The sequence below is a fragment of the Cimex lectularius genome, unplaced genomic scaffold (assembly GCF_000648675.2).
Source record: "Cimex lectularius strain Harlan isolate CLEC.00 unplaced genomic scaffold, Clec_2.1 scaffold4, whole genome shotgun sequence".
Taxonomy (NCBI): Eukaryota; Metazoa; Arthropoda; class Insecta; order Hemiptera; family Cimicidae; genus Cimex; species Cimex lectularius.
Genome location: NW_019392723.1, coordinates 1,580,447 through 1,606,639, shown reverse-complemented (window position 1 = coordinate 1,606,639; position 26,193 = coordinate 1,580,447). Strand labels below are relative to the sequence as shown.

At 35.2% G+C, this 26,193-nt stretch overlaps 1 protein-coding gene across 1 annotated transcript in view; it reads right to left on the bottom strand.

Annotated features, from left to right (window-relative positions):
• LOC106671105 (peroxidasin-like protein) overlaps nt 1-26,193 on the bottom strand; it is a 96,532-nt gene that overhangs the window by 56,058 nt on the left and 14,281 nt on the right. The window contains exon 3 of the mRNA XM_024226712.1: nt 13,443-13,650. Coding sequence (XP_024082480.1) covers nt 13,443-13,650 — 208 coding nt within the window. The remainder of the gene's footprint in view (nt 1-13,442; nt 13,651-26,193) is intronic.

Genomic DNA, 26,193 nt, shown 5'->3' with positions numbered 1-26,193 from the left:
AACGTAATTTGTGCTTTCCTGGCCGGCCAACGACGCGCCCCCCATCGCCGCCGAAATCCTTACGAGAGGATAAGATAGTAAGGAGCTGAATGTGATTACTTATCGCCGGCAGAAGAATGATGGATCATATCGAAAGTTGACACGTCATGTATTCATAAATTTTGCAGTGTATGTCACTGCATCCTGACATAAGCAGTGTTTCATGGTTGTGGGGACATTCCAACGTTGATAGAGCCTGTAGCATATTTCTCGCTGTGCCACACATTTTGTCCAGCGGCAAGATGTGGCAAATTTCATCTACCTCGTCGCAAAAATAATATTTTGAGAAAGGTCTTTGGATTATCACATAGAACGAGCTGTATATGCCAAGACTGGTTCTCCATCGCGATATGGAATTGTATGTAGCTTAACTTTTCCAACTCCAGCCTCAAAAGAGCAGGTTTTTTATACAGGCAGTCAGATATCAAGCAGAAACAAGCCGGTGTCCCACATCTTACTTACTATTTACACTGCTGATTCTCCACCATTATCATTGCAATTCTGTCTTCTAACCTGAATCCTATCCAAGCATCCTCCAACGTTCAAGAACATCTTGGGTTATCACATAGTCTGGTTCAAGAAATGGAGGTCAAAACTGAGTGAACAGTGTACATTTATATAACAGAACAGTCTTTACCTCTACTTTATATCAACAAGGAGCTCAGTTATTAACCAATAGAACCTGGCGTACCACAAGGGTGCCGACTAGGTCCCATCTTGTTTATTATTTGCACTGCCGATTCATCATTATCATTGCAATTCTGTGTTCCTGCACGAATTCTATTCAAGCAACCTCCAATATACAAGAAACTTGAGTTTATCAAAACCTGGTGAAAGAAGTGGAGACTGAATGGGGAAAACGGTAACACATTTATAATGAAAAAAGCGTTTAGAACCGAAATCAGTCTTGACACTCAAAACAGGAATTGTTGGGTTCCTATAAGCCATCCAATATTCGCCCCATCCTGTCCTTCCAGTCAAAAGTCCTCAGACAAATTGTCAAATCTCCTTACTACGTCATCAACCTCTCTGCCTACAAAGACCACAAGGCTTCTTTTATCAACGAACTGACGACGCTTCCAAAAGTTTCACACCGAATTTTCGATCCATACCCTAAGTGCTCGAGCATTATCTACACTGTATCATCCTGAGACCTGGTCGTTCCTTAACCCATCATATTGAAATCGTTGGCAGGTTTCTTTTACCCTGTATCCTCAGGGTGCTGTGCTTGCCATCGCTGTTTTTACCGTAAGAAAAAAATCATATAAACACAAATTTTCGTATCTATTCTTATATGTACAGGCTACAAATAAATTATTTATTTGAAAAAAAATTTAAAAACTCATGCTTTCTTAATCTAAAACTTTATCGTGACTTAGAAAAGACTTATATCCCAAGTTTTTTGGTTGTGACATCATTTGATTTTTGCAACTATCAAAAATTGATATTCATTTATTTGACGGCTGAACCGTGGGAAGGAGAATAATAAATTGGACGAGGGATTGAGAAATCCCACTTGCGTTGATCACTTTTCTCATATCTGCCCATTATAAGCAGAAGAGATCGAAGCGACGTCAAATCTCCTGGTACAACTCAATTTTAATACACCAATGGACTGTAATAAAAATTATTTTCGAGTCAGAACTGTTTTATCGGCTCATTCCCTCTTTCCACCAGAAAATAGTAGTAGAACTTTGCCAGAGAAAGACCTCTGGCCCATTTATATGACTCCCTCTAGCCGGCTATTAGCCACTTTTAATCAGCATAATGCTATCCTTAAAAATTAATAAGAACTGTTAATACTATTTGAGAGTATCCCAGATTTTTCCAACAATTTTTGTATTGTTGGTTCGCTTTGTGGGACCGAGCTTTTTCCTGGAGCGAAATGACATAACTGAGGGTTTGTGTGAGTCTCTTGTTTCGATAAATAGGACTTAATTTGCTTCAGAAGTGTCTTGTAGAAACGATCATAATGGAAATTGACAAGAAGGATCCATTCATTTTATTGACAATTTCTCCTGCTATCAGTCGTGCTTTTTCCTTGCCGGAACGGCCTTGTTCGTCTATTACGTATTACCTATTTTGCTGAGTGTAGTAGATCCCAAGCCTCAACACAAGTCACTACGCGATCAACAAAAGACTTTCAAAAAATGAAAGATTGCGCGAACAAGAAACGATAGTTCTTCCCATACGTTCAAACATCAGCTGACTAGTGCATTACTAAAACAGTCAGCTTGAACATTTTTATTAGTGATCATTCAGAAATCGTGAGATGCGGTCTGGTGTGATGTAGGTTTCAGAAAAACATTTTCTTTATCGTGCGAAAGTTTCGATCTTTATTGCGTACGCAGAAAACAAACACTTTGAGTGAGTAGAAATACTTTGATTGAATATAAAAAAAATATATTTTTTTTTGCATTGTATATATTCACTTTTTCCACATCCTACATGTATTTGTTAAATTTAAACAATCCCAGGCTCTGAAGATGATCTCAATAAAGATCGAAACGTTGGCACGATAAAGAAAATGTATTTCTGAAACCTACATCACACCAGACCGCATCTCACGATTTCTGAATGATCATTGACTAACGGTCACTAATCACCACGCATTTTGATTAGTAAAACTTCCAATTACAATTACTTTGTATTACTATTTTAATTATTTTATTAAACCACCATTATTTCACAACCTTTTTTTTACAAATTACTGGGACCGTCTATTTTCGCCGGTTTGTTGAAAATCAGAGAATCGATCAGTTCAGTATATAACAACATTACCGAAAATTCATCTTGAAGTTCGTCGTGCTGGATCGCTTTCACAAACCATCGCTATCTCTACAAAATCGTAAAAAGCCTGGCCATACTTATTTTCAAGGGCACGTTTCTGGCCTGGATTTTTTTTACACAACCAGCTCTCAACCAGTTAGTGGTTTTCTTTCTCGAAAAATATTCTAAAACCAAACCAAAAATTGATTTAGGATTCTTACTTTTCGACTTAAATAAAATAATGAAATATTTATTCGTCAACATCATTGGCCACTAAGTGAAAATTATATTTGGCAGCCAGGTATGGGACCAAACTATGTAGCAAAATAGGTTAAAATATTTTTTGAGAGAAAAAAAAAACAAGTTTATATTCGCTTTTTGCATCCTAAAAATCCTCTGAATACAAACGTAGTAAAATCAAAAAATTAAAAATGACGATAATATTAAAACGATTCCACTGATCTACACAAAACTTTACAAAGCTTTTGAACTTAATAAACTACACGTGATGGCGGAAAGTTTTTCTCCGTCCAAAAATTAAAACGTTTCACGATATTTTGTTCAGTTTATAATTATTTTCATCTTTTCACTGATACTGATGTAAAATTTAAACATTATTGATGTTGCCTGAAATTATGGAAAATATACTTTCTAATAGTTACATTGAATTTGAACAGAATCAAGAATAGTAATGAATTATCAAGTGGAACACGGGATATCAGAGAAACAAATTGCACATATTCCGATCCAGCTTAAAAATGTACATTTGTTGTTCGCTTGTTTTCCTAAAAAATTTGTATTCACGGGCATTAAAACGAATAAAAATGGATTTTGTCAAAAACAATTTTTTTGGTCATTTTACTGAAAGCGTCTTTTCGTATGTNAAACTTTTTCTGATCCAAATTTCCAAAATTTTATCAACGTATTTATATCCCTGATGTCATCAATTAACGCGTATTGGGTTACAAAACTTTTGGAGTAATAAATATCTGTATTTTTTGTCGTGTTTTCTCTCATGAAAATTTTATTATTGATCTTAATTGTATGGTAAAAAGTTGATTGTAATTCTACTGGCATGACAAAATTCTTTGTTTAATTTTTTTTTCCATAGCAAGGATAAAATTGGCCTTGGGTTTTTATTTGTTTGAAAAAAAAAATCATCGCCCTTTTTGAAAACGTGAACCGCGTTTATGTAATTACACGACGTTCATTTCAAGGGGGTGAAAAAAGCCCAACGTAAAATATGAGGGACATGGGATATAAGGGCTGTGACTCAACTTCTTAAATCGTCGAGCTTTGTAGCCGACGAATTAGATTAGGCACATCGACAAGGCTGGAAAGTTTAGTTTTTGAATTTTCGACCTTTTTCACGGTTTTCTCGCCTCGCGCACGCACCCGCCGATTTCATTTGCATATGAATGAGTTCAGGCATACCAATTTTAGAACTCAGATAAAAAATACTCAACGGAAAAAGCATACAAATGATGAAAAAAGAGATTCTACGCTGTATCCTTTGTTCCGAAATATAAATAAGACATTTTTTTCCCGGCGACACATAACTAAATTGTTATTATTTACGTTGTAATTGCCATTAATACTGCATAGAACGTACAAACCAAAGTGAAAAGTGACTTTTGCTTAAATATAACTGAAATGAAAAAAAAAGAAAATACATAAACCAATAAATTAGAATTAGATATAAATTAGAAAGAAAATCTGATAGAATATTTTTATAGTTAAGAGTACACGAAGAATTGGTACATTGGTAAGTTAAAACAACCGAGGAAAAACATCTTGTTATAAACGGGGAATTTCAGTGCACTCATAAATTTGTTCTGTTGAAAATGAGTTGGTGCAGATTATATCAGATATACATCTCAAAGCTACAGTATCTGATCCAAATTTCTGGTGTTTTATGTCTGAAGATAAATATCCGAATGTAAGGCAAATCGCCCTTCAACTGACGGCATTTTTTGGGTCAACTTACTTGTGCGAGTCTGCATTTTCTGAAATGAAGATAATTAAGTCAAAATATCGCAATCGACTAACTGACGATCATATGTCATCATGCTTGCGATTAGCACTCAGTGGTTACGTACCATCTTATGAAAAGTATGCTGAGGACATGCAGTGCCACGCTTCAACATCCAAAGCCACTCCTTAGTTAAGTTTAACACCATATGTAACTCTTTTGTTTTGTAACAACCAATAAACTCGCAATTTTGAATAACTATGAGTTTTTTCATTGATATTGTAGAGAAGAACCTAACTAAACCTAACCCAAACCTTGACTAAAATAATGTACCTATATTGTGCAGAAAGCTAATATCTATATATGCTACGGTACACCCTACCTAGGTAGGTAGGGTGTATCGTGTATGTACGACAACCCTGCATCACACACACTTGCAGCCTCTCAGAGTCGATCGTAAGTAGTCTAAAAATATTGAGGTAGATCGCCAGCAGTTCAAGTTTGAGCACCCCTGGTTTAGGCGTTGACACAGCGCTCATCAGCTCATCACTGGAAGGTAAAGTTCCCGGGTTCGTATCTAACGGCCCTGCAATTGAACCCTACATACTTAAAAAATCTTTTGGTACCTATTTTTCAAAAACACCGGCTCCCTGAGTGTTTATATGACCTCTACTGTTGCGAACCCTCGTAAAAAAAAGTATTCATGTCTGTACATTTTTGAATTGCAATGTGGTATGTTTTAACAGTGAGATTTCATTTATTAATAACTAAGTACATAGTGGATTGAAATAAAATACAACAGGCAGACGATAAATCTGGCCGGAAAATTGCAATTCTAGCTGTTCTTCAGGTCACTTTGGTATAACTCGTAATGGGCTATTAGGATAGAATCTTTCAGTCACCCCCCTGGCGGGTTAGAAATGAGAACTCCAGTATCCAATAAAACGTGGGGCGAGACCTCCAAACCTTCAAAGAAAACTTACACCTAACCATCACTACCCTAAACACATAATCAACAGAATAATCAACAATTACACCTCAACACTAACAACATCTACTCTTACTAATAATACCACGTCAAATCTATAAAGTACAGACAAAACAATATACAAATCCATGTCATTCATTCACGGCCCATCACATAAATTAAACACTTTTCACTCTTCTGATAACATTAAAATAGCCTTTAAAAACAATTCACACACTTTTATCCAAAATTAAAGATCCCACACCAGTAACTATAAGTCTGACGTAATTTACAAAAACAATTGTTTAAATTGTCCGGCAACTTTCATCGGTATTACATACCAATATATGGATAAGAGAGAAAGCAACATATCTATGACTGCAAAAAACCCAAACAAAATCCTACAGCACTGGCTACCCACCATTTTGAACACCAACACACTTCGAGTTCAACAATCCAAAAATATTACACACAGACCAAAACAAAAATAAACGTAACTTTTTAGAAACGGGTTACATCATAGATAAGCACAGCCTCAATTACAGAACAGACTCATGTAAACTCAGTCGCAGCTACGCTAATATCATTAATCAAATTCAATATCGATAACATACATATATCCTCACCAAATCACACAAAACATATAAAACAGTACAATCAACATTTCTACATTGTCTAATTTTTCAACAATTTAGCTTTCCTTTCCCTAATTATCCCTACATATATAATCCTGAAAGGATAATCAGGCCGAACCATTACCCATTTTTCCCATTGTCGGCTTCTTTCACCTCAAAGAAGTCGACTCCTCATATAAAAATATTTTTCTATCCGGACTTCCTTCTCCACCTCTTCAAAATCCAACGTATATATACATAAAACATCAATATCTCATTAGCACTCTCAACACAACACCCAATAATGACACATCTACACAGAAAACCAACATTAAGTGAGTACAAATACTTTAATTGAGTCAAAAATGTCTAGCATTGTATAAATTCACTTTTTTCACATCCTACATGTATTTGTATAATTTAAAGAATGTTTATAAATCCCAGGACCTGAAAATGATCTCAGTAAAGATCCAAACGTTGGCACGATAAAGAAAATGTTTTTATAAAACCTACGTCACACCAGACTGCATCTCACGATCTCCAAATAATCATTAACTAACGGTCACTAAACACCACACACATACTTACACCAAAGTTTATTCGAGAAGTCTTTATTAGAGAAACAAAAACATAATATTTATAATTATTTTGTGGCATAAGAAAGAGAGGATTTTTTCCCTCAAATCTGTTTGCCTTCCGAATGCCTCCGATGTTTTACCAAAACCAAAAAAATAACTTTGAACGACTCCACCGATTCACTTGAAATTTTGTATACCTGTTTAAAGCTCTTAAACAAACAAAAGTACAAGAAATGATTAATTCATCAGTGTCGAAGATACACCATGATCACTTTTAGAAACCATCGCTATTCCAAAAAAATTGTGGGGAACGATTTTGAATTCGCTTTTTCAAAACATTTTGTTTTGGCCCACTTCACTGAAAGCAACTTTTTCGTAACGATTTATATACCTAGTCTTATCTGATAAGATTCTTAATATTATTTTTGATCATAAATACAAATAAAGAATGTAATCATTTATAATAACCCACATATGTTTCGCGGTCATAATTAACCATATTAATTATTTCAATTAATTTTTTTAAAATCTAATGTCTTGATTGAAACTGAAGGACACGATAGTTCAAGTAGAGCAGCAGCGTGGGTTCGAATCCCGCTCGTAACACTAACTTATTCATCCAATCAAGACCTTAGGTAAAAACAATAATTAATTCATAAAAACCTTGAAGTACCTACACACCAAAGACAGAAAATCATATTGCAATTGTAAATACTTAAATTATTTTTTCCTCGGCACCTAGGGTCCGTTGGCAAGAATTTTGGGACACGTGTCACCTACTATCACCGTAAAAAGGTTTCAAGGGAAGCTGTGATCCCACTTTGATAGTTCTCTCTTGTAAATATCGGTTAAAAGATTTTTTTTTATCAAGAAACCAATCTGACATCCGTTTTTTCCTCCAAAAACCCTTGAATACAAACGTTTGAAAAAATTATACTATTTTTCTTCAAAATTTTCACCCTCTTTTACTTAAATATACCTGCAAGGATTTATATCCCAATCAACCTCAATAAATGGCAGAAATCTGGCACCTTTTAACAATTTAGAACGGGAGGTAAAAAATAAAATGTTAGAGTAGGTTCTGTCGATTTTATCCTTGTTTTTGTAACTTATAATCACATAAAGTCTAAACTTTGTTGACATCAGCTGAAAGAACAACAATCCATCTTTCTAAAAGTTGCCTTCACGTTGAATTTGTACAAAATTCAACTGAATTATACATTTTTATATCGAACAACAGAATACATGAGAAAAAGTCTAATTCTATTTATTATTTATTCTATTTATCAAAATTTATTTTTTTAAATAATAATAATTTTTTTTAAGGCCAGAGGCGACGGCGGGAATTGAACCCACGGCCGCGGGGTCTACGAGCCGAGAGTCTCTCACCCTAACCACTCGGCTACCGCGGCCCCCTAAATTTTTTTTTACCAACTTTTCTTGAGGCGTAAAAAAAATCATCTGATATGTAAAATAACAACTCTGAAATGCATGCACAATAAATACCGAAAACCTTATTATATATAAAAAAAATTTAGTCTTGTAGGGCTTGTTGGGAAGAATGTTCGGAACGTGTGTAATATTTTTCGACCTAGTATCATTCAACAAAAGTTTCATTGAAATCTGCGATACCTCGTAAGTAGACTCGCCTTGTCAGTAGTTCGTTTTGTAAGTAAGTCTCGACGAATATAAGTTCTTCTTCAATAACGAGACGAGATAAATTTAGATCGAAAACCCGAATTGTTTGAATGGTAATGAAATGGATCATAATCCATAACCATGGTAGAAACTATGACAATATATATCTAAACTCTAATAACATATTGAGATTTGAAGTAGTTGAACTATCTGAAATACTTGGACTAATAGAGAGGGGTTTCTGGTCGTCTGGAAGGGGGATGAACAAAGAGGGTAACAAACGGCCACAACTTGCCATTGCACCCTCATATTAATTCTATGAATCAAAGTCTGAATGGAAGTCCTCTCTCCACCTCCAAACAGCCAAATTACAAACTTCCCTAACCTGATTTCAAACAATGGCTATTATTTGACTTTTTCCACACGTCTTTCCCGGCAACTCAACCAATTTGAATTGGCGAAACGTTTGTATTGTTGAAAGGAATTCCCTCAGTTATGACTTCCCCTTGTTACAGCTTCATTGTTTATCTTCCTTTAGCAGAAAAATGTTTTATTAGCTAATTTGTTTTTCATCGTCTCTAACCCTCCGACTCTTTTTTCCATTCTCTTTGGGCAAAATTAGATTATTCAATTTGTATTCCTTGGACCTTTTCTTGCGAGGAAAACTCGAGTCACTTAGGATACTTAACTATGTAAAAGAAAGAAAAGGAAAATGTTATATTTGTTCACTGACCTTTGAGTAACATTTTTCCATTTCTCGGTCGAAAAACGTTTTTTCTTACAATCTAATAACAATTGAAAATACTTCAAATATTGTAGCAGATGCTTAAGAGTTCAGTACACAACTACCTTACATTTTTTGAACTCCAAATTTATCATTTTATGGGTAAGGAATCCTGATATTGTACTGACGATTGAGAAGAAATATTAACTATCAACGAATACAAATATCTTGAGACAGCAAGGCTCTCTTTTGTTTAACTATTAGAGGAAAGGTAATTGGCAAATATAGAGATAATTTTGTTTGGATGAAGGCGTTTGGCGAGAATCATTTTTTGGAATGTCAAGGTGACAATATTCAGGGCGGTCATCCGAGCTTTTTTGAGCTTACATGGGGAGACTATAGACGTGGAATCACTGTTTCAATGAATCCTTAACCTTTTTTTATAGGTACAACAAAATTATACGTAAGTCCGAGCGTGCTTGCCAATGGACTCTAGGAGCCGAGAATTTTTTTAAAAAACTATTTACATTTTTTTCAATATGGCTTTCTGCCTTGTTGTGCATGTATTTCAGTGTTATTACATATGAGTAGATTTTTTATTTTTCCTTAGGATAAGAAAATAATATGCAGGAACAGAAATATATGTATTTCAAAAGTTACAAAAATCGTAAGTCACCAGTACAGTAGGCCGAAAAAATATTTTTTGCAAACTGAACAAACAACATCCATGCATTTAATACCCAGGAGACGTCCCGGACCACGTTTTCCCGAATTCCAAATGAAATTGCCCATCATAAAAATCAAAATAATCGAGGTTTCGAATAGAGCGTTGGATAGCTCATAAAATGTTGACGTTTTTAGCTGGTTTGATATTTTTCAAAATCTCAAGTAAATGAGCTTCTATTTAAATAAATTGATCCAAAAGTACCATTTCGCAAATTTCGTGACGTTTGTGCAGTTATTTTGTATGTACATTTTTAGAAAAAAATAAATTAACCTAAAACGAAGTTTCGAGCTAAATCTAAAAATGGTTACTCGGAGATCGTGAGATGGGTCTGTTGTGACGTAGGTTTTAGAAAAACATCATCTTTATCCTGCAACGTTTCGAGCATTATTGAGATCATCTTCAGGCCTGGGATTTATAGCATTGTTTAAATCTGACAAATAATGTAGGATGTGGAAAAAAATGAATTTAAGCAATACTAGAAAATTTTAGATAAAAAAAATGAATTCATACAATGCTAGAAAATTTTAGATTAAAAAATAATAAATTTATACATTGCTAGAAAATTGTAGATTAAAACATAATAAATTTATACATTGCTAGAAAATTGTAGATTAAAGTATAGCATTGTATAAATTCATTATTTTTAATCTTCAATTTTCTTCATTGTATAAATTTATTATTTTTTTAATCTAAAATTTTCTAGTATTGTATAAATTCATCATTTTTTGCCCCACATCCGACATGTATTTGTAAAATTTAAACAATGTTTATATATACTAGACCCTGAGGATGATCTCAATAAAGATCGAAACGTTGGCGCGATAAAGACAATGATTTTCTAAACCCACATCATACCAGACCGCATCTCACGATGTCGGATTAATCATTGACTAACCGCCACCAAACACTACAAATTTCTAAAAATGGAGTCGAAAGTTGGGAAAAGTTACGTTAGAGTAAAGAAAATTCAGGTTTTATGTAAAGAAACTTGTTTTTATTAAATAAACACTAAAAAATCGTAAATTTTGAACGGATTGAGATAAAATCGTCAGGTTTACGGCCTTCTACTCCACTTTAGATGTACTGTCACAGAAATTTTTTTAACACAAGCTGACCACCCCTGCATATAAGAAGGCTTGCTATTTTTTTCGCTGAGGATAAGAAGATAATATAAAGGATCTAATCAAATGAGACTAGATACATAAAAAGAAAATACCCTATCAGTAAAATAGACCAAAAAATTTGTTTTTGAAAAGATCAATTAGGTTGTTATGGTTTATGCAGGCATTTCTACGGAAGTTCGTACAACCTGTTCTACATTGAGGGGTTCCCTAACAGCCGCGCCGTACATTGATACTCTTCTAATTGGCGACGATTTTATTTTTAATAAAAAATACTCCATGCTGAATCGAATATTTTCTTCAATTAATTAATCGTTTTAATTAAGGTTTTGGTTGAGATAAAAAGAATTTATTTGGACCACGAAACCGAATAGATTTTCTTCAATGTTTCCATTTTTAGTAAAATTGTTTTTACTCTGTTTAATTTTTTATTACTTAGCGATAACTTATATTTTTCTTTAAAAATGTCCAATAAACAACGATTATAAATATTTACTAAAATAAACTACTGTTTTACCTTTCAGTTCATATACACATCTAAAAATACTAAACCTAAGTCAATAAATGAGTTATGTTTAGGACTTGACTATAAAAAATGTTTTAAAGACATCGTCAGATTGATGGAGTTACCATTAAGAGTTGGTTATAGAAAAAGAAATCTGAAGGAACGTCCCTTAAAAATATATTTTACCTTGATTTCCATGATTTTTTAGATATCAATGGTTTCTGAAACGCATCCTGAATTCATCGACATGGCTCATTTCATTGGGTTCTGTACACTATTCTACACAAACCAGGGAGAATAGATGGACCATGTTTAAATCGTTACATGTATTTTATAAAGCTTTGAACACGTGTAAAATTTCATCGATAAAGTCGTTTCTAGGGGCGTCGGTGGCCGCAACGGTTTAGGCGATGACAACGGCGCTCAACACTGTAATGTAAAGGTCCCGGGTTCGAATCCAGCGGCCCTGCAATCGAACCCGGCATACTTACAAAAGTCGTTTCTAAGTTATCTATTTTCGTGTTTTTTGTAATAAAAATCAGGGGCAATTTGAGTGAAAAAATATTTTTTGATCTTATTAAAATTTGTATCTATGGGTTTTTTTGTGGTGTAGAAAATAATTATCAACTTTGTGTCTTGATAAACAAGTTATTTGAATCTAATTACCACGGTATTTTATTTGGCCTATTTTACTTTTTTGTTTTTGTTATTTTTTATACATATAATGTAGATTTTTCAATTTGAGTCTACAGTGGCTAGGCTTAAACGTCAAACCGCGTGATGAACACAACTTTCATTCCCTTTGCCTGATACTTAATAAATTCCTAAATGCAGCACTTCAACTTTATGATATTGTTCAATTAATTAATCATTATGAAAAGTATTGGTTGAGATTAAAAAGCCAGTGTCACGAGCGGGATTCGAACCCACGACCTTCGGCCAAATACGCCACTTGAGCTATCGTGACTTCTAGCCACTCGGTCACCATTTCATTTGTCGCCGAGAATCGAATAGATTACACGACATTTGAAAAATGGCAAAAAGGAGGGCAAATTCGAAAGGTTGTAGGTTAAAATGGGAAGTTAGTGTCCGAGGGGACCGAAATCACGATAGCGCAAGTGGTAGAGCAGCGTCGTATTTAGCCGAAGGTCGTGGGTTCGAATCCCGCTCGTGACGGAGACTTTTTTTTCTCTCAACCAATACCTGTCATAAAGATTATTTAATTGAAAAAAGTTAATTGATCAATCGGACTACGAACCCTAATGGATTTAATATTGTTCAATATTTTTTCTTTCTTTCTTCTTTCATACCCTGGTCGTAAAATTTCTATTAACGTTTCCTAGCATTGGTTTCATACAATGCCTTGTATTTGTACTTTTTAACTAACTTATAAAAACTGTGTTGTGAGATAGGAAATGTGCTTTTTATAATAATTAAAAAGTAATTATTTGATAAAACCAACTTACAGCATTCTAAGGACATCAACTCATTTTTTACATTAGGCTTTTTTCCCGTTTCCTGAAAGAAAATCAGCGAGTTTCACACTGGAAATTGGCATTTTATGTGTAATAATAAAAAGGGAGATGCTAGGACAACATATTTATCATATAAATTTTTCAGTTCAGACCTTTAATTGTAGTTACCTACAGAACTGATCTGACATTTAGCGTAAAAAAATTCACAATGTTTGAATTCAAAGTGCTACGGTATCAACGAATTGTAAAAGTTTATGTGAACCCATGTCAAGACATTTAATCCTGTGTTTTGGAATAATTGTTTTTAACTTACCGACAACATTTAGGTATCCGAGTTGAGTTTTGGCGGTGGCGGTGTTGATCTGGCACATGTACGTTCCGCCGTCTTCCTCCCTGACATCTGCGATATGAAGGTTCCATGTTTTGTGATTCTCGTGAGACACAGTGATCCGCGGGTTTCTCGTTATCACGTGAGAATGAACTGCCAAAATTGCCGACTGCTCAAAGTGCATCCAAGCAACCTGAAAAAAAGAAGAATAAAATGAATTTGAATTTTCATATATAGATATAAATTAAGTTTTAGTTCAGTTTTAGCTGTTGCGTTTGTATTTGTTTCGATATCAAAGAATTACATAAACCAAACGCAACGAATTTCCGGAATCGGAAGATCAACTGAACTGAGCATCAGTTTACCTAAGTCCGAACCGGAAAAACAAACTCTAGCTGCAGCTCGGCTTTCAGTACATTTTAATCTTCTTAGGTCAATACAGGCTGAGATTACCTATCATTTTTCTTAAATGCGATAGGATGATCAAAAAGATTAATTGAACTGTATACCAACTAGCAACCGTTGAATCCAGATCAGTAAAAAAAAAAAAAAAAAAAAAAACGTAGCCACACCTCTGTATTCTTTTGACTTTATCCGTTTTTTCCGTCCTCAGTTCAGTTAGTCGTTCAGTTTGTTCTTCGATTCCTTTTAAGTGACAGATAAACTGAACATTTCTCGCGCCATTTAGAGTCTGTCGCATCAGATATTTACCCCTTATTTCAAATAGACAAAAGCTCTAATCAGGGATTTTATGTTAAAAGGGCCGAGACTTTTGTTTTATGTTTTGAGATGAGCCAACGGCGTCAACCGATAAAACTTAAAACAACAATTTTAACCTGAATGCGTTTATGCACAGCTAAGAATCAAGGGCGTGAAATTAAAACGTAATGAAACACGATTCAGACGCGGGGTTAAGAAAGGCAGCGGACGTTGGGCTGGGGGTCTCACAAAGTTGAAGGTATTTGCGCTGGATCAGATTACCTGTAATCTGATCGGAGACTAGAGTGAGATTATGAGAGCTATCCGTCTTTTAAATATTAGATAGATAGATAGAGATACTTTTATTTACATTAGTACGCTGTATAATAGAAAGAAAATCAAAAGTATTACACGTGATTATTTGAAGATCGTGAGATGCGGTCTGGTGTGATGATGGTTTGAAAAAAACATTTTCTTTATCGTGCCAACGTTTGGATCTTTATTGAGATCATCTTCAGGGCTCAAAGTGTTTGTTTTCTGTGAAGATGTGTCATTCGTGTGTTGTGTTGACAGTGCCCCATTGGGCCCACAATTACACAGAAGACAATAAAACAAAAAAAATTAAAAATACCAAAAATTAATGCAAACCTAATGTTAATATTTATAGAAGAATAGCACAAAAAACCAAACATAATAAGTCTTAACATAAAAAAATACCCCTATAACATAGAATTGACCTAAAACTCANTTTATTTATTTTATGTGCTCCAACGTAGGAAAAAAGTGAAAAAAAAATCAATTACAAAATGTACAACACCCTAGTTTTACATTTTAAGCAATTTTTCGTTTTATGTATAAATTTGATACGAACCGTAAATGATTATTGGTTGTCATATCTCGAAATTCTACGCTTGGTATAATTTATTAATAAATGTGTGGTGATTAGTGACCATTAGTCGATAATTATTCCGAAATCGTGAGATGCGGTCTGGTGTGATGAAAGTTTCAGAAAAACATTTTCTTTATCGTGCCAACGTTTCGATCTTTATTGAGATCATCCTCAGGGCTCAAAGTGTTTGTCTTCTGTGTAATTGTGGGCCCAATGGGGCACTCTCAACACGACACGCAAGAATGGCTTAAGAAGACAAACGACAAAAGAAGACTTTGAGTCCTGATGATAATCTCAATAAAGATCGAAACGTTGGCACGATAAAGAAAATGTTTTTCTAAAACCTACGTCACACCAGATCGAATCTCACGATCTCCAAATAATCATTAACTAATGTTCACTAAACACCATATGTATTAAACATGGTTTAATACCGTCTGTCGGATGATGGTTGCAAGAAAAGAATAAAATAAAGTTCAATTTTGGTTCAGTTTTTGTATATATGTGTATAGGAGGAATTTAATATTTTTTATATATTCAGGAATAGTTCAGGAAATCATTTTCTGAAATAAGTTTGTTTAAATTAAAGAAATCTAGATCCCGGGAAGAAAGGTTTAAATAAACCGGAAGCACGTACAATTGGGTGACGACTGTATGTACATAAATCATAACGGTACCAGAAGCATTAGTAAAATCAATATTGTGACCCATAATATTCCTCTTGAAAGTATATAGAGGACCACCTTTAGTTCTCCCAAAGTTAGAACTTTTTTGTCCTGGTAGCCACTTTGAATTATAATTCTTAAAAAGTCTCACAAATTCTTGGAATTGTATCCGTAATGAATGTTTCTAATTCAATGAAAATAACAAAGAATTTTAAAATTTTTAAATATAATAAGTTACTAAATTTAGAACCAAGAACATTAAAATTGTAGCACATTATATTAAGAGAATTAGAACTTATATATTTTTACTGAATTAATGCCTGGCGACAGACTGGAACAGAATCTCAGAAATCAGCCTCGCCAGCGTTCGGATCCATTGCAGAAGAATTTGACAACAAAGTTTGAACAGTGATCGAAAAGTTACTATTTACAAGTTCATTAAGGATTAATACACCGTTTTTAGCACCCCATTTCAAACCAGACCACCTGAAGGTGTGATTCTCAAATTTCAAGCTGTCCGCAATGATGATAGACTTCCTGAGGGCAAGGTGTTTTGTTCTGTTCCGCCTCATACAAATGGGAGGTCATGTACGTAGAAACCTGTTCCTTTGAGGGCCTTTCAATTTTTTAAAAGGACCTTCCTTGATTCGACTCCCAATGCGGTAAGAATGGATATTATTCGGTTCCAGTTCCACAGAGATCAACTGCCTGCAGAAGTCAACAATGTAAATCGCCGGGTCATTTCTTGTCTTGAGTTGAAGACTTTTCCCGGTAAACAATAGAAAAGGGCGGTTTTCCTAGCCTAGGCAATACTCAGTCTATTCGGCTGAAGTGGTCGCCATCCTGAAAGCTCTAGAGTACGCACCAGTCCTAGAGTCGCGTAAAATATGTATTCTAACGGATAGACCGAACACAGTAAAGCAGCTAAAGGACTTCTCCGTCAACAATAAATTCGAATTTATCCTTGTCGAGGTTGTAAGGACTCTATGAATTGCACTCGTTCGGCATAACGAGACGATAGATAAACTGGCGAAGTCCGCCCCGGGAGACTTCCCCCTGGACGTACCCATCTCAGCAAGCGACTACAAAAACAATACAAATAAAAAAACTTGCAAAAAACTGGCAAACGGCTTATCTTGCATCTTCTGTGGGAAAATCTTACACCTGCCTATTCCCCATCCTAAGAAGGAAACCGTGTTTGCAGAAACGGGTGTTAGAAAGGGTAAAGCCTTCGTCTCCACAATGTTGCGTCTCCGTACTGGACATAGCCATATGTGGCGCCTATCTGCACAAGATTGGGTGTAGGGTTTTCCCAAAATGTGAACCCTGCGCCGAACTAGAAGATGTCAACCACATTATGACGAGCTGCAAAAAATTCGAACTGCAGAGAGGAGATATGCTTCAAGCTTTGGAAGGATATCACCCTTCAATCTGGGGACTCTCTTAAGAACAGGAAGTACAGCAATCTATAGAATTATGTATGACTTCATATGCAAGAGTCAAATTTCATTATAATGTTACCTGTTCCAATTTTAGCCTTTTGTTTTGTACGCTTTGTTCCTTTCAGGAGATTCCGGCGGCGGCAGGTGCGTGGCTTGGGAGCCGTCGAGGCTTATTCAGTCTCTGACCAACTGGCTTTGTCTAAGGTCATAAAAAAATCCTTTAAATAACAAATTGTGTTAAAACGTAATGAAACACGATTCAGACGCGGGGTTAAGATGGCAGCGGACGTCGGGTCGGGGGTCTCACAACGTTTAAGGTATATTGCGCTGGATCGGTAATCTGTTCGGAGTCTAGAGTGAGATTATGAGAGCTATCCGTCTTTTAAGTATTCTCCCATTATATGGGGAGGCTGTATTAAACATGGCCAAATGAAAACTCTCTTCTCTCATTACGCGGTGCCGGCTGCGTCTAATGGCTCCCAACACCCTTCAACCACAAATATCAATATATATAAAATTACAAAGATGCGAACGTGTGAGCTTTTCACTGCAATAATAATCATAAATATTGAATAGACAAGGTAAGCTGCTATTGTATTTCGGTTGTAATCATCAGGGCAATTAAAAAAAGTAAAAAAATATAGAAAAAAATATTAGATGTTTTTATTTTATTTATACTGATTTTTTTGAAACCGTGAGATGCGGTCTGGTGTGATTTGGGTTTAGAAAACTATTTTCTTTGTCGTGCAAACGTTTCGATCTTTCCAATTAATTATTCTTTTCATCTGAGGTTGATATGTTGTTTGAGAAGGTTGTTTGGTTGAGAGAAAAATTATTATATATCCGTTATATTTCGTGGTCTGATTGACCAAATAACTTCTTTCAATTAATTAAACTTTTTATGTAAGCTATTGGTTGAAACGAAAATTTTAAAAATTTGTTTTAACCAATACCTTACATAAAAAGATTAATTAATTGAAAGAAGTTATTTGGATAATCAGACAAAGAAATATAATGGATTACATAAAAAATAGATAGACATTTTATGTTTAATCAACGTTTCATTTCAACCGAGACCTTACATAAAAATAATAATTGATTGAAAGAAGTAATTTGGCCAATTAGACTACTGAACATAATGGATTTAATCAAAGTATTTCTACTCACTCAAAGTGTGTGTTTTCTATGTAGATGTGTCGTTTTGAGAGTGCCAGTGAGATATCGTTTTTGGTTTATCGATGTTGGATTTTGAAGGAGTGGGGAAGGAAGTAAGGATATAATTCAATTTTTCTACGAGGAGTCGACTTTTTGAGGTGAAAGGTGCCGACAATAGGAAAAAATGGGTAATGGTTCGGCCTGATTATCCTTTCAGGATTATATAGACGGGGATAATTAGGGAAAGGAGAGATAAATTGTTGAAGAATTAGACAATGTAGAATTGTTTGATGGGTGGAGTGTAATGATCGTTTTATATGTTGTATTATATGTTTTGTGTATTGTGATGATAATACATGTATGTTATGGATATTGAATTTGATTAACGATATTAGCGTAGCTGCGACTGGGTTTACACGTGTCTGTTTTGTAATTGATGCTGTGTTTATCTCTGTTGATCTAGACAGTTAAGTTTTTGTTTGTTTTGCTCTGTGTGTAATGTTTTTTGATTGTTGAAGTCGAAAAGCCACTGCTGTAGAATTTTGCAAGGGTTTTTTTCAATCGTAGATAGGTTGCTTTACTCTCTTATCCAGTCATTAGGATGTAATACCGATGTATGTTTCCGGACAATTTATACAATTGATTTTGTAAATTACATCAGACTTATTTGTTACTGGTGTGGGATCATTAACTTTGGAGAAAAGAAAATGAATAGTTTTGTAGCTTTTGAAGGCTATTTTGAAGATATCAGTGATTAATTTGTGTGATAGCCCATGAACGAATGGCATGGATATGTATGTTGGTTTGTCTGTGTTGGATAAAAATGATGTAGTGTTATTAGTAATTCTTTTCAATTAATTAATCTTTAGTTAAGGTTTTGGTTGAGATAAAAAAGTCAGTGTCACAAGCGGGATTCGAACCCACGACCTTCGGTTAAATACGCAGCTGCTCTACCACTTGAGCTATCGTGACTTCGATCCACTCGGACACCAACTTCCCATCTCAACCCCACCTTTTGAATTTTCCCTCCTTTTTGCCGTTTTTCAAATGAACCAACCAAATCCTTAATTAAAAATTAATTAATTGAAAAGAATTTATTTGGTAAAGCGGGCGACGAAACCTAATAAATGTTATTAGTAATAGTACATTGTGTTGGTGTTGAGTTGTAGTTGTTGATTATTCCATTAATTACGTGTTTAGGGTAGTGATTGTTATGTAGGATAAGTTTGTATATCTTTCTGTTCTTGTGGTGAAAAGATTCATGGCTAATGATAAATACCACACATTTATTTATGTTGCAATATTCCCCCAATGTTTATTTACGATGAAATATTTTGTATATTCGTGATTCGTCTGTCCGATTGTTAGTTTTTCCGAGTTGAACCATTGATTAATCCGTTTATAAAAGGTTTACGTTTCAAATTAAAACGTTTTCACATCAAATGCCCTATATGGTATTTGTTTCATTTTTACATTAAATTTAACGCCATTCATTGATTTTTCCACTTTAGAGTTTTTTTGTTTACGTTTCCGTATCCACTACGATGTTAAATTTACAACCGTTATTGTTGGATCAATATACAGCCCTTTTGATAGCCGAGGTTCAAAGGGATTACACGTAAAATAAAGCTATTATGACTATTCCTATATAGCAAATTGGTTATTTTTATTTTTTATTTGCATCATCAAGTCCAAACATGAGTCCCACAATAGGACATGTATGTTTCCACTTGGGGGTCGCAATATCTTATCCAATGACGTTCTTTAATGTGCGCACCTGGCACATAGGCTTTATCAAACGCTTAGTTTCGCAAGTTAGGAGCGACTGACCTCCGCTCACGGTAGATAATGTGAATACCGTAAGGTTCGGTGTAGAAGCCACCACATGCACAGAATAATCAGACAGAAATTCCGATTTTTCCCTCTTACCTCGTCCGAAGGGGTGGGCCAACATTGTGCACTTAATCGTGTGTAAAGGGATACCCAAAAGGGCTGAAATGCATCAGTCGGTCTCCCGACGCGCTCCCTAGATAGAGACGACAAATCTATCTCCCTGAGTGTAGGGGCCTAGCCAGCGTGGAAATTACCGAATTGCTGCGGCCGAGGTTTCGTTTAAAGTAGAATTTCTAACCACCCCCTAGAGGAACCTGCCTTTCGCAAAGGACACCCATGGGGGCACCAACGAACAACAGGCTCTTCTGTAAGTACCCGCCAGGGGTCTCACCTACGGCCAGTGACGAATCCATTCCCACATCGCACACTACTGGGCATGGAACTGAAGACTCTGTGCTATCCCGTCGTACAGATGGTTGTGCACCCTCCCCCGTCTATGTAGACAAGATCTGGTACCCTAACCCACGTGTGCCGCTGATCTAGCACCCGCCATCCGCGGCCAGCTCGCAAGCCAACAACTCCCTTAACGCATTTCGAGGGACTGGGTAGGCGTAGTCTTTGCATCCTTGCACGCTATACGTTCCCTTCGTCCTATCTTCCAAGTTCACGCGGATGGTGCTTAAGGAGATCATGCGCGCCAGGACACACGAATACAGCTTGTCCTTTAGAGAGTGCTTCACGTTCTCACCATTATTTTGTGCCTGGAAATCCCCCTTGCAACCAAGGGTTGGGAAGGGTTTGCTGGATCCTCCGTGGTGCACCCACTGCACATTCCCGGGAATTGGATTGAGAGAAAAGGACATGTCGAGGCCCAGGCTCACTTTTGCAAGATACACCCAAGCCTCTAACACGATCTACCTTTCAATGTTACCGTTGTCCTTAATCATTAAGGTACGGCTCCTTTGAGGGATAGCATATGGTACAGCGAGCGCCTAGAAGAGGTCACCAATGGAATGCTGTTATGTTTACTGATGTGATGAGTCGTGTTTTTGTCGGTATAGTGATAGCAGGCGTGGAAGAGTCTACCGAGAACAGGGGATGGGTACAATGCCCCAGTTCGTGCTCCCTTAGCGCAGTTTGGAGGAGGCGGTGAAATGGTCTGAGCTGTAAATAAAAAATTAAACTACATATTTACATATAAAGTAATTTTAGAGATAGTTTTCGAGGCCAAATTAATCATTTTTAACTTCAAATTAACCTGTTTTAACTTATAATTAACCCTTTTTAACTTCAAAACTAACCCGTGTTAACTTTAAATGAGCTCTTTTTTATTTAAAATTAAGTCTTTTTAACTTTTAATTACCCTTTTTAACTTCAAATTAACAATTTTAACTTTAAAATAATGAAATGCAGTGCCATATTCTAAAATATAATTCTAAATTTTCCCCTAACAGCCGAAATGATGTTCCATGTACGTGAACGGATTGTTACCAAATTATCAGCTAATCATTACAGGCGGCTCTCTTGTAAATGGAAAACGTGGTTGTGCTTTTTTGACCCAAAAAATAATCGACAACAACAATACGCTGTCACAAATTTTTGTCAATATTCACGGCTGAAGTTGTTGCGATATTAAATTCATTGGAATATTGTGCGAACATAGATATCGAAAAAGGCTATCTTACATTATGGTTATTTGTGTGGGGATTAGTGACCGTTAATCGATAATTATTCACCAACTCGAAATTTACGGTAAGCAAAAAGTGGGAATACCTCATAATTGATGTCATTAACTCATCAATAAAAAATAAAAAGTAGCCCTATGTTGTGTGATTCACTCAGAAGATACGCTGGCGAAGAACGCAAAGACAGCTAGCGATTTGTGATATATCCAACGTCACAAAGGAGATTATAAAAGTTATGCCAATCACCATAAACATTTGGCAATCAGCCTATAAGGCGTCGGAAGTGGGTAATTACTAAAAACTCTCTTCCCCGCTTTAAAAATAACATGTAGTTAGAAGAAGATGATAAAGCAAAAGAGATTTTATGTTACTACAACCCGGCTTAGGACCGGGAAAGGAAAGGGAAAGGTGGGGGCTATCTTCACAAAGTAAACCTCCAACCTCAAATTGTATGACATGAGATCTGCGACACATTATGCTGCTATGCAAAGAACACATGACCCAGAGGGAGAGGATGTAACAAGCATTCGCAAAGTCTTCAACAGAGCATCCATTTAACTACTTACTATGTTTTTTTTGTTTTTTTGTTTTAATTTTGCTCGTAGACAGAGGGACCTCGACGGTGACAAACTATTTAATTTAAATTTCACCTAATCAACTTTACTCCAAAAGAACTTGTCCGTTAACATAAAAAAACCATAACTACGATCAAAGAATCTAGCCAAAAAAGCACATAATAGTCAAAATATTCTGTGAAATGGATAAAAATAGTTGTCTTTCTCAAATAATTCAGCAGCAGTGCCCTGATGATGCGACTATATGTCGCGAAAGCTCGGCGAATTGTTTGCATGAGTTTGTAACTTCATTCAAGACCATAAAACTGACTCTCTCCAACATTAGATTTGTAAGATGTTACAAAAACCTAAAGACGCTATGAGTAAAGTAGGTTTTAAAAAATTTGTTTTAATGGACTAGTTCTTTTGGAGTAAAGTTGATTAGTTTAAATTTAAATTAAATAGTTTTTCTCCGTCGAGGTCCCTCTGTCTACGAGCAAATTTAGAAAAAAAAACCATAACTACGATCGAAGAATCTAGCCAAAAAGAACATAATGGTCCAAATGTTCTGTGAAATGGATAAAAATATTTGTCTTTTTCAAATATGTAACACATAATTCAGCAGCATTGCCCCGATGGAGCGACTATATGTCGCGAAACCACGGCGAATTGTTTGCATAAGTTTGTAACTTCATTCAAGACCATAAACCTTATCCTCTTCAACATTGAAAAAAAACTGGTCGATCCTCTCCATAACATTACAAATCTAACCTTACCAAATACAATTTTGTATATTATTTTCTCTTTTTTAGATATAAAAACAAATCAACTGGTAATAATCTTGAATTCTCTTTTTTAGATATAAAAACAAATCAACTGGTAATTATCTTGAAACATATGCTCAACTCATCTTTCCTTATTCTTTTTCCTTCTTATGAATCACCTTTTTTTTCTCACTTATAATGGAGACAAATCAAAATATTGTTCACATAGCCTCAAATTCCACATTCCAACGATTGTAATACCATTAAATTTGGAAAACATCCAGAGTAGTTATGATTTTTTTCCTTTCTAACTATGCCGATATGTGTTATAGCCTGATTTACATAAACATGTGTGCGTAGATTTCATCTAATCCTCTTCAAATATTTTAATAAAGAAAAACCGTGTCCGAACAAAAACCGGCATCCGTATTTACAAACCCGGTATTGAAATTGTTGTTAAACATGTAAAGCTGGTGGTTATACAGAGCCGTTTCATAACCAAAAGATCGACCATAACTAACTTGATGAATTATTCAGATTTGCCCTGCATAAGTCACAAGGCCTAACACCAACAGGTTGATGCAATATACATGGAATCCGTTGAATGTTTCTCTAAAACTAATCACTCTTTGTTTTTTACTTGTATCAAATAAAATATAATCAATGTTAAATTTTTATTTAAAAAAAAAATTACTATTAAAACGAGCGCTTTTTTATTTTCATCGCTTTAACCTCAAATTCAAATTCAAAAGCACTCATAAAAAAATTTACATAAGAAAATTATTTCATTGTAAATATATTAAAACTCAGGATAAACAGTTCCATTCTGATTAATAAAATTGGAATAAGTAAATAAATTATTTATACTATGTACAACTTAACTTTGTTTCTGCTCACGTTTTACATAGATATTGCGTTTTGTGTATATTTTTTGTGTATTGCGCGAGTGAATGTATTTATTAGCGAGAATGTGTAGTGTGGAATTCTATTATGGTCACTGCTTTATTACAAGTTTTTTGTAAGTTGAACATAAATTATTTCTGCTAAAAGTCTATAGTAACAAACTCTTTTTTTAAATATTAAAGGGCTAAAGACCAACGTAGTGAGGTTATCATTGAGGTATTATTGTATATAGTACTTGATAGATATCTCGTCTTTTGTTTCTTTTTTGCATATATTGCGAGTGAATGTGTTTATTAGCGTGAATGTGTAGTGTGGAATATTAAGTACCCATCTACTTGAATTCTATTTTGGTCACTGCTTCACGCCAGTTAGCAATCATTAATGAATTATTTGTGTAGCACTTAATATATATCGAGTCGTTAGTTTCTCTTTTTTTGTACATTGTGCGAATGAATGTATTTATTAGCGTAAATGTGTAGTGGAATGTTGAGTACCCATCGACCATCAATTCTATTATAGTCACTACTTCACTTCAATTTTTTTTTTTCAATTAAAGAAAAATGAGCATAAAGACTTTTGTAACAACCATTTTTTAAGGACTAACGGGTTAAAGATCAACGTAATTGATTTTAATATTTGAAACATACCACATGCTGCAGGAGGACGACTGATTGGAGTGACGACTTTGCTTGACTGTCGTCAGGTAAATTTTTAATCAAACGTCCACGGGAATGAGGCAACAACTCGGCAAGCTGGTATTAATTGATATTGGCATAAATGGATTTCCGCCGTGGGCAAATGATACTAACGGGAGGATTTGGGAATGTCAATTATTATGAGTCGACGTTGGAAGTGGGGGAACAGTTTGGCCCATTGCTCATTCGTATGACATCGAAACGCGGAGAGGTATCCCAATTAGTAAGGATAATTGTCGGCATACCTCAACCAGACCTCGGAAACACTTTAAATTTTCATTAAGTCCCGCTTGCCTTCCAAAACATTTCCAAACGAATTCTCCGATAGACTAGTGTTAATTATTAACACAAGTTAATTATTTTCTTTATAAACGAATTTTGCTGAGTGACTGCGCTTAATTGGGGCTAAATTGTAAATGTTTTCCGTTTAATTAATTATATTACTATTTTTCATTGGCCAAATTTTAGAAGAATGAAACGAGTAGAAAATAGGCATTTTTTTTCTAGGTGTCCTCTCGAACTTTCCCCGGCCTATTTATCGGCCTAATCGTTACCAACCTGCCATATATGCTCTGATATCTAAAGAAGAGTAATTTTGTTGTTGTTTTTAATGACTGACAAGACTTGACGCAATCTCAATCAGCTATGGACTACTACCGATGAGTTACTTTTTGTGCCTCCCAGCTGTAAATGGATTTCTTTTGCTGGCAAAACCCAGCATTTGGATCCATTTAAAACAGTATCCAGTAGCCATAATATCCTCCTAAAAGACAATGGCATATTGCCCAAGACTTCTAGTCTTTTATTTTCATAGATACCTATACTCAGTCTACCATATATAGTCGGTATTAATTGAGAACCCTTTGTGTCAGTCTGTTCTAGGGAGTATTTTGATTTGAACTTGTGTACAAATTCTGAATTTTGTGATCACAGAGTGAACAGGTAGAATAATAATGAATAGTAGTGCAATAGGTATGGTCCTTGATGGAAAAAATGGTTAGTGATTATTTGGAGATCGTGAGATGCGGTCGAGTGGGACGTATGTTTAGAAAAACATTTTCTTTATCGTGCCAACGTTTCGATCTTTATTGAGATCATCTTCAGGGCCTGGGATTGATAAACATTATTTCAATTATACAAATACATGTAGGATGCGAACAAAATGAATGTACACAATGATAGAAATTTTAGATTCAATCAAAGTATTTGTATTCACTCAAAGTGTTTGTTTTCTGTGGTACACTCGTACCACACACTGTGGTAGGTCTCCAATTAATCATTAATTAACGGTCACTAAATACCCCAATGGTTAGTGACGAGTTAGGGTTGAGGCATGTGTTATTGTCAGGGAAGGGTTTGAGTTAGGGTTTAGGACGGGTCAGATAGGGTTAGATTAGAGATATATAGGGTGAGCGGTAAGGTAGGGTTAGGGTTAAGATTTAGAATAGAGCA